The 17,682-nt window shown below is 39.8% G+C and overlaps 1 protein-coding gene across 1 annotated transcript in view; it reads left to right on the forward strand.

Annotated features, from left to right (window-relative positions):
* Positions 1 to 16,522, forward strand: part of wun (wunen) — a 39,394-nt gene extending 22,872 nt beyond the window's left edge. The window contains exons 3-6 of the mRNA XM_080283549.1: positions 1,026 to 1,247; positions 1,971 to 2,102; positions 3,665 to 3,841; positions 16,270 to 16,522. Coding sequence (XP_080139675.1) covers positions 1,026 to 1,247; positions 1,971 to 2,102; positions 3,665 to 3,841; positions 16,270 to 16,419 — 681 coding nt within the window. The 3' untranslated portion in view covers positions 16,420 to 16,522. The remainder of the gene's footprint in view (positions 1 to 1,025; positions 1,248 to 1,970; positions 2,103 to 3,664; positions 3,842 to 16,269) is intronic.
* The last annotated feature ends 1,160 nt before the right edge of the window (positions 16,523 to 17,682 follow it).

Raw genomic sequence — 17,682 nt, forward strand, 5'->3', positions numbered from 1 at the left:
TTTTATGTTTACTACTATTTTCAGCTTTTTGTAATACTTTGATCTTTCTATGATTCCATCTTCAGTCAATCAACCTGGTGTTATGCTTTCTTCCCACAAGACTTGTAAGAAACTGCCTTCCTTATCCCTTGCAGTTACCTCACATATTCTACCTTACATTTTTGTTACAGACCATTAACTGTTTCACTGGTATTGACAAACTCTCATAATTTATTTGGGTTAGTACAAGACAGGTTAGTTCAGCTGAAAAAAGTTCTAGTAGTCAGTGGATTAAAAGCTGTCTTGGTTAAATATTTGACTGCTTTGGATGCAATGAGGTATTTCTTCATGCTAACAGCAGATTGGTTCACCTTGCCAAGATATCCTACCAGTTTAATGGGTTAAACATTCCCCCTTTTGTGTTTGCACTGTATTCATATGTCCCTCCCCCCTTCTCTTTGTTGTTAATGGTTTTCCTCATTTGTACGTCATCAGTCTGCACCATCATGTCACTCATGTCCCTCTCCCTCACTCACTCACACCGTCCTGCACTTCTTACTTATTCTTTCACACCCTCCTCCTCCTTTACTCTCTCTCTCACATTCCTCCTCCCCCCACATCACTCAACCCATCCTGTCATCGTCACTCTTATTCACTCGTAACCCTCCTCACTGACGTACATCCCTCCTGTTCTCTCTCTCTCTCTCTCTCTCTCTCTCTCTCTCTTATGCACATCCCACCATCCCTACACTCACAACCCTCCCTCCCTTCATTCATTTTACCCTCCACTCTCCTACCCATTTTGACCCTTGGTACTGTACCTTCTACTCACTATCTTTCTTGTTGTCCATCTCTCTCTCTCTCTCTCTCATGCATATCCTACCATCCCTACACTCACAACACTCCCTCCCCTCATTCATTTTACCCTCCACTCAGATCCTACCCATTTTGACCCTTGGTACCTTCTACTTACTTATCTTTCCTGTCATCCATCTCTTTCCTTCCCCACTCACACCCCTCCCCCCCTCATTCACATGCCCACACAGATGCTTGGCCTGGAGTACTATCGATGCCGGATAGAAAATGTGGGGAAGCCAGTATTCTTGAAAGGCCGACAGCTGAATTCATATCTATGGGCGTGCTATGCCTCCATCGGTGCCTTCCTCTTCGGATGTGCATGCTCGCAGCTGACAACAGACATAGCCAAGTACACCATTGGACGACTTAGGCCACACTTTGTTGCTATATGCCAACCAGATTGGTCTCAGGTAACTTACCTGACCTAAACAGTCATTATAATGACTGTTTTGGTGTTCTTTGTAGTTGAATACTGACAAAAAATTTTTTCATTTTTGCTCTGGGAAACAAATTTAGCAGTGTATCTGTGTGTGCTTGTATGTGTGTATACACAAATGTATGTATGTATGTGCATGTGTCTGCATAGGAAAGGTAAGTTAGTAGTTTAGATAAGTGAAAGCAAAAACACAATCAAGGATTCTCAAAGACATTAGTTCACAGCTTGCCGTTATCAAGACCTTACTCAGATGCAAATAACTGAGTTTGTACCTTGTTGAGGTATAGCAGTATGTGTAGCATTCTCAGTTGTAATTCACTGATAAACTATTTAATGTGACATGCTCCTTCATAATCAGTACACAGGGTGGTCTATACATGTATGTTGTACCACTTATCACTTCTTATGTATCACTGTGTTTTGAAAGTACAGTAATTTGTCAGTCATATTTATCATATATTAATGTTAATTGTTAATTATGTTCACTGGGTTTTGAAAGTCATTGCATGCTGTCTTGTTTTTTAGTGTAGTGTGTGCTGTTAGACCTTTGGTTATTTTTTATTTTTATTTATTTATTTTTTTCCTGGCTCTCTGGATGCTACCTCACCCAATATTTGGGTGGGAAAAGGGGTTTAGATGATGATGTTGATGTGAAGTTAATTGGCATTTACACCCGCAACTGTACTTTGTGTTCCAGATCAACTGCTCACAGACATACGTTGACCCCATCCCCTGCTTGGGCACAGATGCTCACCGATTGAAGGAAGCTCGGCTTTCATTCCCGTCTGGTCATGCCTCTTTCTCTGCATATACCATGATCTACTTTGCGGTGAGACATTACCTGTAGCTAGAATTCACATTGGTTTCAGTGATTATTGTTTAAGTGCTCAGGTTGTCAGTATTGTAATACAGGAAGTCCATATTACTTGTTGCCACTGTAATATGCTGAAGAATTGCCAGTAAATGTTCCAGTGCCACCTTGAGAGATAGATTTGCAAGTTCCCCAATTTTTAGGACCAGTTGCATGGAATATATACGTTGTCATATTTTGGAACCCATCCTTGACACATAACAAGGATGCACTGTACATTGATTGGATTGGCTCTAAACTCCTTGACTTCAATGACATACTGATCTTACTTCATTCTTACCATCCCTGGATAACTTTACTCCCCTTATAAAAGACCTGAAGAAGTTAATGATGGCTGTATTTTATTCCCTGTTATGTGAAAAAACCTTTCGAAAGCAGAAAAATTGTCTTGGAATAGCAGGAATAAAATATAAAACATACTGGTATCAAGCTGAATGGGTTAAGGACTGATCACTAGTCAGAAGAAATGAATTGCTAGAATGGCTTCCAGCAATTAGTGGACATTGCTGGCTTCGTTAGTCATCACAAAGTCATCCAGTATAGATTGATGACATTGATAACTGGCCTTGCAAATAAAGTGAGTGGGATGGTTATCATTTTGCATGGTTATGCCCCAAGTACCATGTGCAGATACTTGGCATGTCTGCTCTCTGACTGCACAGTTGCAGTGTTATCAGAATCTTCCTAAATAGACTAAACATGACTTAATGATATTACAGAACTTAATGATATTACAGGACAGCATTCACTGCCAAGTAAGATATAAGAAAAGAAGTAAATGTACACTACAGTGTTTTCCTTTGAATGTAGGTAATGTTTATTTAGCTGTGGAAGCTGCATTTTATGTTAGAATTTATGTGAAAATTTCAATTCCTTGGCTTTGTGGATTGGAAGCTGCATTTTATGTTAGATTTTATGTGCAAATTTCATGGTCTTGACTTTATGGATTTGTCACGTTTATGAAGTTTGTTTAACCTCATCAGAACTGAGACTTTACTTTCTTAACCTGTTGTAAGTATGAATGCAGCCTTTGCATAGCTGGGGTGGAAATGGGCAGTGAAAGGTAATTCTTTAGTTCATCCACTTTAACTCAGCCAAGATTTTTGTCTTTTTGCACCATATTTCCTGCAGCTCAGGGACGGTAAGGCAATACTATCTCCACATTCTTTCTTTTGCACTTCTTCATGGTTAGCACCATATTCTAATGCTAATCTGCTGTTGCAGCTGAACATTCAAGATGGAGAGATAGCAGTTTAGGCCAGGTTAAAATAAACGGAGTACTGTATAGTACTGTAGGAAGTTCTGGCTAGTGGATAATTTGTTGTGATAAGTGATAGTAATGTTATTATTGTAGTTATCCTGTTTGCTTCTGACAGTTTCAGCAGTCATGCATGTGAGTATACTGTACTATTAACCTTGCCTTCTGTCTCATTTTCCAGATATATACTGTGTAATGATACAGTATAGTATATGTGTATTTAAGTAAATTTGCATGTTATCACCTGGTACCTACCTTCCAGATATATCTTCAAGTTCGGTATAAGTTCAAGAGCCCCAGACTGGTTTGTCCCTTCCTTCAGTTCGTGTGTCTGATGCTCACCTTCTACACTTCCCTCTCACGCATTTCTGACTATAAGCACCATTGGTCGGACGTGCTCTTTGGCTTCCTCCTAGGGACCACCGTGGCCATCCTCATTGTAAGTGGTTCTTTGCATGCATCCTTGGTGCTTCTCGTAGATATGTTTTGCAGATACAGTTGAAATCCAGCACATTGGGCTATGCCATTTAGCAGCACTCATTCAGTGTTCTGTAGCAATACTTATGTACCTACATGTCTTGGTTGCATCATCAGAGTACTGTAACACAAAAATTCCTGTTTTTGTCAGTAGGCTAACATTGGAGTGATTTGAATCTTGTTAAATCTAATCTGTTGTTCTGTATTAATATAAAAATCAGGGATAATTACATCTGGTATGTCATCAGTGCATTGTTTGGCAACATTACACTGTGTTGGATATCTACTGTATGGTAGTATCATTTATGCATTGGCCTCCAACTTCTCATGCATGATTGGTTGAGCAAATGTCATTGAGGGTTCTGTCCCAGTTTCAGCAGCATTCAGATAATGAGAGGAAGGTATTGAGAATTATTTATGTACTAAATATATACCATACTGTAATTCAGTACAGATACACTACCAATTCTGTGGCTTCCTTGATCTGTAAAATCAGCATAACTATTTGTTTCTCCAGCCCTTTGCTTATCATAGAAAAATTACCCGTATACACTGTTTTTGTTAGCAGAATGAATATTGTATTTTGATTATGCCTCTGAAGCTTTCATTTTACTTGAATGCTTCATGAAGTGGATTAGTTTCTCAAGTTGGTCTTGAAAGCAAAAAACATTGAGAAAATACTTTGTTAACCATCTCTCCAGTTAAAAACACTAAGCACAAAGTCAGACCTGTGTGCCTCATATTTTTGGTAGTTGGTTATTAAGTATTCTTATACTGACTCAGATTTGTAAGTTTATTGATGAGTAGATTTCAAAGTGTATCAGTGAATTTTGTACATGTTCTCAGTTTTGAGATTCAGAAACACAGGAAGCCAGTTGGCCTGTTCACATCTTTAGAGTAACGAGACAGGCTCATTTTCAGCCCCTCCCGAACTTGATGGTAGACTCCCACTGATGATGCCAAGTAACAAAATTTTTGTTGCTATCTATCTATCGCCAGACGCCTCAGTCCCGTTCGGGGTTGCCACAAACAAATCGCTTCCACGTCGCCCTGTACCCCGCCATTTCACTGCCCTGCTCCCAACTCACACCCCCCTCACTCATATACCTCTCCACCCCATCCCTTCATCTCATCCTCAGCCTCCCCCTCCCTCTCCCCCCCTCCTCCTCACTTACATACACTCTCCTCGTCAGTCTTGCACCCTCCATCCTCTCCACATGCCAAACCACCTGAGTGTATTCTTCCTAACGTATCCTATCACATCCACACCACAACGCTCATTTATATTTTTGTTGCTTTTTATTTATAATGATGCCAAATTAAATTATGATATATATTTTTTTTTAATAAGACTGAGATAGAGGTTAATAGCAGCAATAGAGGCTAGCCACTTGTGTGCTCTTGTCAGTTGAAGGATAAGAGAAATACTACAGATTGCCACATGAAGGCAATGTAGACAAGAAGTATTATCTTACTGATGCCTTTCCCCACTCCCTGGAACACCTCTGCAAAGGATAGTCATTATAGAAGAGTTTCCAGTCTTCTCTGTCGTGACTTACCGCTTTATCAGACATTCTTCTTCCACTCCAAGCTTTCCCACTAATAAACTTTTCAAGTAACTGGGGGTCTTCATCTTGTAACATTACCAGTCACCTCATCTTCAGACATTTTCTTTGTCAAAAAATTTTCCATCATACCATATCACTTCATTGTGTTCTCTTCTTCCACTCTACAGCACCATACTGCATGCACTTATCTCTTTCCTCTATACCATTGTAGCATGTATAGTACAGTAATCCCTCAATTATCAATATAATAGAGCCAAAGGCATGTCTGGGTAGTGGCAATGTCCAGATGATAAACAATTTCCTCCTACTATACTGAAACCCCACCTATACCCAACCTTTAACCTATACCTAACCTATTTGTACAATACTGTATCTCTGCTTACGGTACTTTGGTAGTGTTTTCCGATATTCAGGCATGTGTACACATCAAAACACACATAGAAATATCGAAAGTAATGCTAAACACCAAGAAAACCATGAAAAAAAAAAAAAACTTTGAAAACCAAAAAATACACTTCCTATGCACTATTGTACCCCTCCTAATTTTGGCACTGTTTTCGGGTCAGTCTGCCAAACTTAGACATCAAAACACATCCATCCGTCCATCCATCATCAAATCCTACATTTCCTCATGAGGAGCGTAGGAGCCTGGGGCTAGGCAGTTGGTCCCGATGTTTAAGATGAGAGTGACCAGCCTCACTCATCCATGAGTGGCATTACATGAGCAATCAACCCCAACCACCCCTTGGATATAAACCTTCACTGGCTCAATCTGATTGGAGCACAGTAATCACCCACTAAACCACCAGGTGCCAAAATTTGGTTATATGGTTACCACCCAGCAGAGTAAATGGTTTCCTGGTGTACAGGAAACGATTTGGCTTGTCACTCAGTGTAAAGTCACCCACAGGCAGAAGGAAGAGGAAAGAATGAAGGAATGAAAGACAGAAGAGGGAGTGTAAAGCCACCCGTAGGCAGAAGGACGGGGAAAGAATGAAGGAAAGAAGGATAGAAGGAGATGGAAGGAAAGAAGGATGGAGGCAGTGAAAATAAATGGTGTTCAAGAGTAAAACTTAACTTCATATACAGTATCTTCCCACCATCCTAGTGCAAAATTTTGCCAGCTTCTTCCAAGAGTTAAGCACATTTCTAGATGCAGAATATCATGAGCTTTCTTGTGGTCACTTCGGAATATCGATATGATCAGTAGTATTCAAATAAATCACAAAAAATTTTAAAACTCACGAGTCATTACTATCAGCGCGGAGGAGAGGGTTGGAGGGAGTTAGAGGGGGAGCTAGCAGGGTATGGAGGAGGGACGAGAGGGGGGGGGAAAAGCGAGGCTGTGGTCAGGATTTTCGCCCGTCTATCACAAGGCGGACAGATGTTTTTGCCATACATTTGCTCGTGGCTTGTGGTGTGTTAGACGCATGGTGGCCATTCAGAAGCAAAACTCCCAATGACCAGGCAGTTTTGGGTGTTCAATAGGGAGGTGGACGGCCACTGCCACTGAACATGTACTCCTGGCTTGTGGTCTGTATTTGATGCATGGTGGCAGTTGAGAAAGACTTAGCCCAGTGGCCGCGTGACTTTGGACATTCAGTGGGGATGCGTACGGACTTTTTGACACCACTTGTGGGTTACAGCCATGTTACTTGGGTACTGGAGGTTCATTGGGAGTGACTGGACCGGCACACGACTTTGACCAGTCAGTACAGGGATGGACAGTCATTTTAGCTATGGATGTGGGTTACAGCCTATTTCCTGCTCACGGCTCGAGCCCGGCGGCCACAAAACCGAATGTTTGAACATGTCGGCTGGCCAGCAGAAGTTCTTGGGGACTTTTATGTCTGGATAATGGCAAGTATATTTGGATAATGGTTTAATAGAGCCAAGGTCCGGTATCCGGATAATGAACAGGTCCGGAGACTGCATGTCTGGATAAATGAGGGATTACTGTAGTCTACCTCTGCCTGTTTGTCAGTCATGAAACCCAACTGCTGGTCATGACCCTCTTACGCATCATGAGGTGAATCACTCCATTTTTCTGTATTTGCAAGCCAGTAGCTTATGAATCACATCTCTAGGCTTTTAGAAACCTCAGGAAGGTAGGGTTTTCAAGTACTTTGCATCATATTTCGGTGCATCTTTGGGGATATAACTTTCACGGAGTGAAACAGTCAACAACTCTTCGTCATTTTTTTCAACAAACCTCTCTTGTTCTGTGAGCCAAATACAGTATACCATTTGCATTAAAGCATGCCACTCTCACTACATCATAATTTACAGTTTTTGTCTTCTCAGCAAGTGCTTGGTTTATTTTTCTCCATCTGGGTGTTTATGTGGGAAGTTGTGGGGTTGGATCATTTTGTCAACTGACTGGCAAAGCAAATGTGCATCTGGTAGAAGATGTAAATATATGTACAGTACAGAAATATAAACATTTTCTCATTTCTATAAAATGGGAACTTAAACACTTTAGCATTAAAAACTTTTTATGTCACAGTGAAAATGAACACAAATTTTTTCATGGAAAATACCTAAATAAATAGGTAAGTAAAAAAGGTGTATTAAAAAAAAAAAAAGAAAGAAAGAAAGAAAGAAACCAAAAGTACGTTTGTATACCACCTTCCCCATATAGTTAAATATGGAAAAAGAAATAAACAATTAAAAATGTTTAGATCTGCTCACCAGGTGACTATGAGAAGGCAGAGGTATTCCAAGATGCTAAGCTGAAAAATTCTGGCATTCTCAAATATGCTGCAGCTTTGCCAGTGACACCTGAACCTGATCAGTTGTATTACTGCCACCATGAAGACATAACTTTGGGATGCAACATTGATTAATGCAATTTTTTTTTTTTTTTTTTTTTCAAGGATTAGAGACTTCATCCCAAAATCCAGAAAAATTTTAGTGCCAGGAACCCATCAGTCCCAAACTGTGTAGATAATAGGTAGTGTACTTGTACTGTTTGCAGATCTTTGAATGTCAAAGCCTTCCATATCTTGCCAGTCAAACAGAGATCAACATGTTATGGTCTTTTTGCAGATTTGTCTTGCTCCAGTTTTGCTATTTATGTAGTTTACCCCCCTGAGTTCTTTCAATTTTTTCCTGGTGGTGGTGTGAAATTAACCTGCATTTTATTGCCCCTGATGTGATGCCCTAGGTAGTGCCATACATGATTTGGATTTTGAAGAGACAAGACACAATATTATCTTAATTTGTGTATCTTTCATCACATTCTCATAATAAGGAGTTTATGTTGCAGACTGCCCCCAAAGCCTTATGTACAGTACAGTAACTTAATTTGTGTCATTTGCAATACGTTACCCTACATTTATTTTCCTCCCAGTAGTTGAATTACTGGTAGTCCTCATATAAAGTTATTAAGTCCTTTCATTATTAAGTTGGTCTGGAATTAAAAGCTAATTGTCACTTAATGTTCCTTATGGTACACTATAAAGTTTTCAAAAGTCAGAAGTTACTGTTTTTTGGTTTGAACCCAAATTATACAGAACCAAATGCTTATATCACTTAGTTATTTCATCTGAAGTAGCACATCCTTGACTTTAAGCGAGGACTGACCATACCCTGAAGTTATTTAATAGTGCCATACCCTTCCTTTGGTTATTTTCTCCCTGATTTCATTCCACTACATCGTCCCTCTAGTCCACGCAAGTGTCGGATCTGTTTAGCAGTGGACCCCAACCTTGCTTGGTGGGTAGTGTAGAGGCCATCCCACTGAGGAACTGTAGCCGCTCATCCTCACCCGCAAGGAGAGAACATGTTTAAACAGCTGTCTGTTGGATCCTGGATAGTAGTCATTCCTTCACGTGGCATCTCTGGGGTGAATAACTCAACCTTTAATTTGCCTCTTGCTTTGAGCTGATGCTAGCTGTGTGCATCTAGTCTCACGTTTGTTTAGAGGTCTATGTGCATGTTTCCTGGTAACTTTGGAATGGGCTTGATCATGTGCTTGTTTCCTGGTAACCTTGGAAAGGGCTTGATCAGAAATGTCGGATGATTTATTAATTATCCCTTTCAGTGTGATGACAATTTTTACTTTATTCTTGCTACCTCTAGACAGGTTATTCACCTTAAGGGATATGATATATTATAAACCTCCAGTCCGAAAAGTCATTGTACAGGTGAGTAAATTTATCTGGAGATAACAAGAAAATTATTTATGTGTCACTGGACTGAAGGGATTAAGCCTCAGAGTCTTTATAAAACCGTGCATCCATACTGTGACCATAATTTTCATCACAAGGCAACAAAAGAAATATATAAATAAACTATAATACTATGCTTATCCCAGTGATTAAACTTCAGCTGATATAGTTAAGGTCATAAATAAGAGTTCATAAGAGCAGTATGTTTTATATGTACTCATTGTTTAAAATCTATGCATGCAGCTTGATACTGTAGTTTGAATTTGACTGTGATGACTGCTGTCTTAATTTGTAGAATGGCATGTGTGATCACAGGATGGCTTATGATTAGCGGCGAATGAGGTAATAGCATTGGCGTGTAAAACTGGTGAGAAAATATCCCTTACATTGTTAAACCCTTCAATTTGATGACATATAATTATAGCTTATTCTTACGACCTTCAGACGATTTTATTCAGCTTTGAAGTGATACATGGGTTCAGAATATAGTTTTCCATAATCCCCATAATACAACTTTTCTAAGCTGAATTATTGCCTCATGGTAGCAAGAAAAAATGAAGAATATGTCAACAGATTGAAGGATTAACAACAGACTCCATCCTGGTATGTGGTACTTCCCCTGATATTGTTCAGGAAGTCTGTTGGGTTGATTGTACCTTTTTTCTACTTTCTAAGAGTTTACATACATTCATGTACAGAAGACTGCCTTCCCTTCAACATATAACCAGAAACTTGTAAATATTTAGGTTTCTGTATGCTGAGCTAATGATTGCTGTATATACCTGGTTATTCATCTTAAATAGCAGCTACAGGTAGTGGTATATTAAAACAACTTGACAAAATTCAGAACAAAGCTGTTAGAATTATTAATAACCCTGCAATTACAAATAAACTACCTTTCCCACAGGTAAGAAGGAATGTTGCCTCCCTTGAATTTGTTTACTGATACTGTACTATTATGGCAAATACCCAGATGACGTTGCATCCATTGTGCCACCTCTCCATGCCTTCCCCTGCACTATGTGGGCATTTGGTAGCGCTCATGACTGGAGCGTCACACTGCCATATTGCAGAACTTCTGCCTATCAGAAATCTTTTACTCTTTGAACTTCATCTCTTTGGAACATGCTTCCCAGGGGTTGTGTCCCCCTAAACTTCAGCCTGCAGCTGTTCAAGTCCATTTGTTACAGATTTTTTATGAATGGAGGACACCAGTAATCTGGTGTATGGATTTTTTTTTTTAATTTGTTTTTCCTTCCTCTATTCAGTTATTTAAAGAAAAAGAAATGGTTATCAGATATTTACTGTTGCCTGATCACATTTTTCAATTACCAGATAACACCAATTTCGACCTTATCTACAGGTATTTTGAGGTCATGTCTCGTGGTGTGTGGCTTGTCAAGATGGCCCAGTTTCCAGATTTTTCCTTGGCCCACCTTCTTCCAAACAAGACGTTTGCTTGTTTTTATATGGCATCAGAAGGACCAAAAAGCACCAGTTTTGAATGCGGTAAAGGTGGTTTAGAAGAAACTGAAGAAAGGTTAGAGGCAGGCCAACCTTCTTGTGAAAATGGAGGCCAAGCTGAAGAAACATATTAAGCAACTCCATGAACAATACATGGCGCTGAGAAAGGGTGTGACAAAGAACACGCCAGCTGGTATCATGCCAAGCAAGGTCTAAAAGAATGATCTGGACTCTCTCAAGGACCTCCCCAACTACCCGGACCAGGAGGTGGCATCATTAGTAGTGAAAGCCCTTCGATGTCACCTCTGGTATTTCAGCAAGGAGGCCGTCTCTCTGCACTACTTCTATGAGAGACTTGAACTGGAGACCAGGCAGAGGATGATGGAAAACCTTTGCTAACCAGCCAGGAAGTGTCTGAAGAGGCTAGAGGGAAAAAAATCAGCATTTCTGCCACTGACACCCTGGACAGATGTGTGACCAGCCGAATGAAAGAAATGCAAGAGTGGTTGGCCGCTGAAGTTGGAGTTCAGCAGGAGGTCCCTGAAGCCATGTACGCCCTGGACCTCAACGGCCAGGTCAAAAATTTGAAAGTTTTGTGGTAGGTGGGGGCGCTCACCATCCACTTACTCGATGTAGTGCAGCTGTTGGGTGTCTGCCCTTTCCTCTCCTCCATCCTTGTTTCCTTCCATCCACTTCTGTCTTCCTTTCCTTCATTCTTTCCTTGTCTTTCTGCCTGCAGATAACTTTACACTCCCTCTTCTGTCTTTCTTTCCTTCATTCTTTCCTCTTCCTTCTGCCTGTGGGTGACTCTACACTGAATGACAAGCCAAATGGTTTCCTGTACACCAGGAAACCATTTACTATGCTGGATGATAACCATATAACTAAATTGTGGCGCCTGGTGGTTTAGTGGGTAATTATTGCACTCCAATCGGATTGAGCCGGTGAAGGTTTATATCCAAGGGGTGGTTGGGGTTGATTGCTCATGTAATGCCACTCACGGATGAGTGAGGCTGGTCACTCTCATCTTTAATGCGGGACCAACTGCATATGGTCCTTCCATTTTATCCAGATCGTTTGGGCGTTGTCCCTCACGGGACTTCCCCTACGTGTGACGTTGCCACAGTTTCTACTGGGCCAATTATCAGATTAGAGACAAGGGTTAACCCTCACTCCCAGCTCTCTCTCTCTCTCTCTCTCTCTCTCTCTCTCTCTCTCTCTCTCTCACTGCATATAAAATCAACATTTTATGGAGATTTATTTCTATAAAAAGTCTATACGGTTTTATGAATTATTAGAATTTGAGGAAAAGCCTCCTGACTTTGTCTGTCTGTCTGTCTGTCTCTGCATATAAAATCTACAGTTTATGGTGATTTATTTCTATAAAAAGTCTATACGGTTTTATGAATTATTATAGTTTGTTCTGGTGACTTTTGTGTAATGCAGGCTTGACTGAAGGAAGAGCAAATTCATCTGACTGTTACTTGACTCACGTTGGTGGCCTTTGCTGTTCGAGCAACAGCTTTTGAGGGATCAATTATAGGTCCCCTGTTTGCCTTCTCTTCTAAAAAATACTTATTTACGCTGTAAATAAGTTCTTTTTCTCGACTGTGGAGCAGACGAGGGGGAGTAGTAGGGGTAGGAGCTTATCTTTTAATGGCGGTCAGAGAAAGTGACCTGCGGATTGACACCTGACCTACCCTCACTGACTCACCTACAAGCGCGACAATGTTGGAAAGCAACGTTGCCAATTGTTGAGGTATTTATAAAAAGTCATTGTTATTATTAAAAACAATAGGCATTTTCTTACAAAATATAGCCATATTAGAGAATTTTATATATTTTATATATATATATATATATATATATATATATATATATATATACTGTAAATAAATTTAATTTAGAAGTAGCAAATAGCTGACATGAGACAGAGAGGTATGTTTTGGTACAGATTCGGCAGCGTCGCTCGAAGGGGAACTCCCGTGAGGGACAACGCCCAAACGATCTGGATAAAATGGAAGGACCTAAGCCCCGGGCTCCTACGTTCTTCATGGGGCAATGGAGGATTGGATGCTGGATGGATAAATGATGCTTCAGAATGGGGAATTGCAATAATCCAGAGGCTTCATGCACGATGCAAGGACGAAGAGCAGAAACACTTCCTTCTAAAAATCTTGCACATTGGCAGAAAAACAGTTTGGACAGAAGCAGGAGTGGCTCAAGAGTTCACCTAACTCATTGGAGTCCATGTTGAAATTGCCGCTTTTGCATAAACTTCACAAGCAAAGTTCCGCTTTTTACAATGTTTCTCTGTTCCTGTAAAAATGCGCCAACAAGTGCGACCCTTAAATACATGGTAATTGCTAAAAAAATTGGGTCGACTCTCAAATGGGATAAGGAACCGATCAAGTATGAGTTGCTACCACAATTTTCATATCTCGGCTATATACTGATGAAACACCCCCTAACCTCAAGTCCTTCAAACGCAGTGTGACCAGGCATCTCTAAATGAAGGGTTCTTGAATTTGGCTCTCTGTTATCTTGTTTTTGTTTTTCTTGGAGGGAACAGTTTGCAGGCTTCTGGCCTTTGGTTTCTTTTTCCTTGAATAAAGAGAGAGAGAGAGAGCAAGCAAGAGAGAGAGAGAGAGAGAGAGAGCAAGCAAGAGAGAGAGAGAGGAAACCAGATTCTGCACATAAACTAATAGCAAGAGTAGATTTGAATGTACCAAGTGCTAGCTGCAAACCAACAAGGTGGACTGGATCTAATCAACGTAAAACAGATTTGGAGGCAGAAAAACAGATCTGACATCCATAATCCAACTTTGACAAAATTAAAGTCATGTGAAGACAAAGCTTTCAGTGTACAAAGAGATTGTTTGATTGGCTCAAAGTTCATTAAAGTAGAAATTTGGTAAATAAGAATTCTTTATGAAGAGGGTTCACTACAATACGTCTGTCATAAGATTAACAAAATCATCTGGTAGGAGTAAAAGAAATCCCTATCCTACTGAGTTAATTGAATTACCAACTTAAGCCCTCCTTAAAAGTGTTGTCATTTTTATTTTATTCGTGCTATCTCCAGGTAACTTAATTCAGCTTAGGAGACACTTTATGATTTGGAGGGGTTGGATGCAGCTTTCGTTAACTCTGTTATTTAGACCAATCCAAGCTTGAGTAAAGTCATCTGATGTCAGCCTGAGTAAAAGTGAAATTATGTTCTTTAGTGAAGGGCTTGTAATGACAGGGGACTTTGCTGTGGGATACAGCCATTCTGTCTGCTGATTGGTGTAACCCTATCGTTTTTATTTATTTCCTTTTTTTTTTTCATTGTGGTAGGTAGGGGCATTCACCATCCACTCACCTGATGTAGTGCTGCTCTGGGTGTCTGCCCATTCCTCTCCCTTCCCTCCTCTTCTGTCTTTTCATCATTCTTTCCTCTTCCTTCTGCCTATGGGTGACTTTACACTCCTTCTTCTGTCTTTCTTTCCTTCACTCTCCTCTTCCTTTTGCCTATGGGTGACTCTACACTGAATGACAAACCAAATGGTTTCCTGTACACCAGGAAACCATTTACTATACTGGATGGTAACCATATAACCAAATTATGGCCCCTGGTGGTTTAGTGGGTAATTAAGGCATTCCAGTCGGATTGAGTGGATGCAGGTTTATATCCAAGAGATGGTTGGGGTTTATTGCTTACATAATGCCACTCAGGGATGAGTGAGGTTGATCACTCTCATCTTAAATGTCAGAACCAACTTGCCTAGCCCTGGGCTCCTACACTTCTTATGGGGCTGCATAGGATTAGATGATGGATCGATATAACCAAATAATGGCACCTGGTGGTTTAGTGCAATTAACATGCTTTAGTCGGATTGAGCCGGTGCAGGTTTATATCCAAGGGGTGGTTGGGGTTTATTGCTCACGTAATGCCACTCAGGGATGAGTGAGGCTGGCAATGTCAGGACTAACTTGCTGAGCCCTGGGATCCTGGCAACACTGGATTAGATGATGGATGGATGGATGGATTTCATTTACTGTACTTTTTTTAACCCCTTCACGCCCAAACGTGCATGATTGGTTAGTGGACGGAGCTTCTGAGAATTTCAGTGGCCTATACCAGACTCAGAAAATATTCCCACACCTCTCTACCACCAAGTAAAATGCACTTAGAAAACATTGACATAACAGGATGTAAAGGTGTATGTTGCGGGCACACTCACTGGGCACAGCACGAATGTAAATACATACGTCCTGGGTGTGAAGGGGTTGAAGTCTGCTTTGTGAAAGGAGGTTAGAAATAGCTACCTATAATCCTTTCAAATCTAAGAGGTGTTTCCTAATCTGAGTGGAAGTGCCTGATGTTAGCAAGAATGAAATACAAAAGACTCCATGATACATGATGGGTTATAAAAGGATGAAACCCTTGCCTTGTGTATTTCTGTTGTACATTACCCATCAAGGTCAGTCCATCAACTTTTTTTCCTGTGTGAGTGTCCTTACCTCTTTTCTCATTTTCTTACGTGATTTATTCACTTACCATATCAAACTGTATTTACTGTATTGGACTATCAGCTTGGCCATCCATGCCTACTATCTTGATTCTCACGTAGCCAACTTATTGGTGTACCCTTTATGCTCCCCTGTTCATATCTGTTTCTTTTACAGTACAGTATATGTGTTGAGGGGAAGCACAAGCTGTGCCCTTCCTTACTCCACACATTTCATTCATCTGTACTTCTTATTCTGTCTAGTTTATGCAATCCATCACTGTGGACTTTCAATTTATTGTATACCTTACCAGTATACTGAATATAATTTCTCCTTTTACATGCCTTATTAATATATATTTTTGTATTCAATTTTTTGTCAGTTACTTTACTGTAAAAGTGGATAAACAGGCATTTTTTTTTATAATTAGCTTTTTTATGTTATTTTTTGTCAAATATTCTTAGTTTAATTGACTTAAAGTTCATTTGCTACCTATGAAGTTCATTTATTAGATTACCTTAGTTTACAGTAGCAGTTCTTTGTAAAAGCTGAGATATTGTAGAATTCATCCCATACTTATAACAAGGACAGCCTATACAGTACTGTGTTTTATGTGTCCATGCACTTTTTTTTTCTTCTTCTTTTTTTTTCCTGGTAAATTTATGAATTTTCTTATAATTTGTCTTTTACAGGCTGGGTTTGTTTCGGATCTGTTTCCTCACCAACCAACCATCACTAAGGATGTCACCAACAGCTCTGGTCATGCAGTGTACCTTCAGGAGCGCCACCACCTTCCGGATGTGGAGGGCGAGAACAACACTGTCCGCACAAACGTGGAGTGATACCTTGATCGGGCTTGTCTGTCAGTGCAAGGCTTATTTAACCCCTTGAATCCAGTGACATATTTGAGATTATTCTTGTTGCCACCAGATGAGTTTATTTAATGTAAGGGAGGCCTTTTGTAGTGTAGGGACTATGGAATGCTTTATCATACTTCCCCAGTCTGGAAAGTCTCTCTAGACTTTAATAAAATCATTTTGGTACAGTAAGAGTAAGATAAAAAATATATTATTGCAGGGAAGGGGTTAATGCAACTTTTACCTCTCACATTTTATACCCGTACTTACATTTTTATCATTGATCTTCCAGAAAACACACTCTCATCTTATCATAGTCCTTGAGATAACCAGTGTTAACTCTGAAAACAGTTATAGTCATTTCCATATTACTATTGTAGTGACACTTGGTCATTAAAACAGTTGTAACATGTAACATTCACACTGCCATCATATCACAGTGCCATAAATTAACTATTAGAAGACTGATACCTACTTAAATTTGTTTATTGATTACCCAAATGAACAATTTTTCAGTATACATTATGGGTATAGTTCAACCATTCATTCTGTATTTTGTGCTACTAGTAATCATAAAAAGATAAATATGCCATTGGGGAGCAAACTTTTATATACTTATACTCCAGAGCACATATACTTAACCTTATGCACTTTGGATAATTAAGGTGCATTCAGAATACAACTTTTAGTATAGACACTAGTCATGTAAAGCTGCTTTTTAAATTATTATTTTATTTACTGCAGTATTTTAATTTTTGAAGGATTTTTTAGTGGTCAGTATTTGGTTGTGTAGTCTTCCATGGGCATTCTAACACTGGCAGCCCTTTTGATGAACCCCTTCAGCACAATGACAGATTTTTCATTTTAATAACAATGCCACTAGATGGTTTTATTAAATATTAGGAGAATTCTCTGGTAGTGAAATGGTTTATGAAGTCTGTTATCTAACCTCTCTAGTTTGAAAAATCTTAGTTTAAAATAATCTGGATTATTGCAAAAATAAACTGAAATATCATGTCACTGGAGTGAAGGGGTTATGTTCGAGTAATGATGGTGCTGATTGTTTTGCCTTGCTCCAGTGTTCAAGCTGTGTGGCTGATGCAGGCAGTATTCTCATTGGTTAAACCAATCAGCTGGAGGATATCATCTCTTTTTGGTTGTACTACCTCCAGATGGTTTTAGAGAGCCTGTTGTGATGAGGTTTGAAAGTCTCCATTATCCTTTTATCCCTTTCTTAATTTAATGTCT

This window comes from Coenobita brevimanus, chromosome 98 (assembly GCF_032717465.1).
Source record: "Coenobita brevimanus isolate Jiangsu-jjx chromosome 98, ASM3271746v2, whole genome shotgun sequence".
NCBI classification, from domain to species: Eukaryota; Metazoa; Arthropoda; class Malacostraca; order Decapoda; family Coenobitidae; genus Coenobita; species Coenobita brevimanus.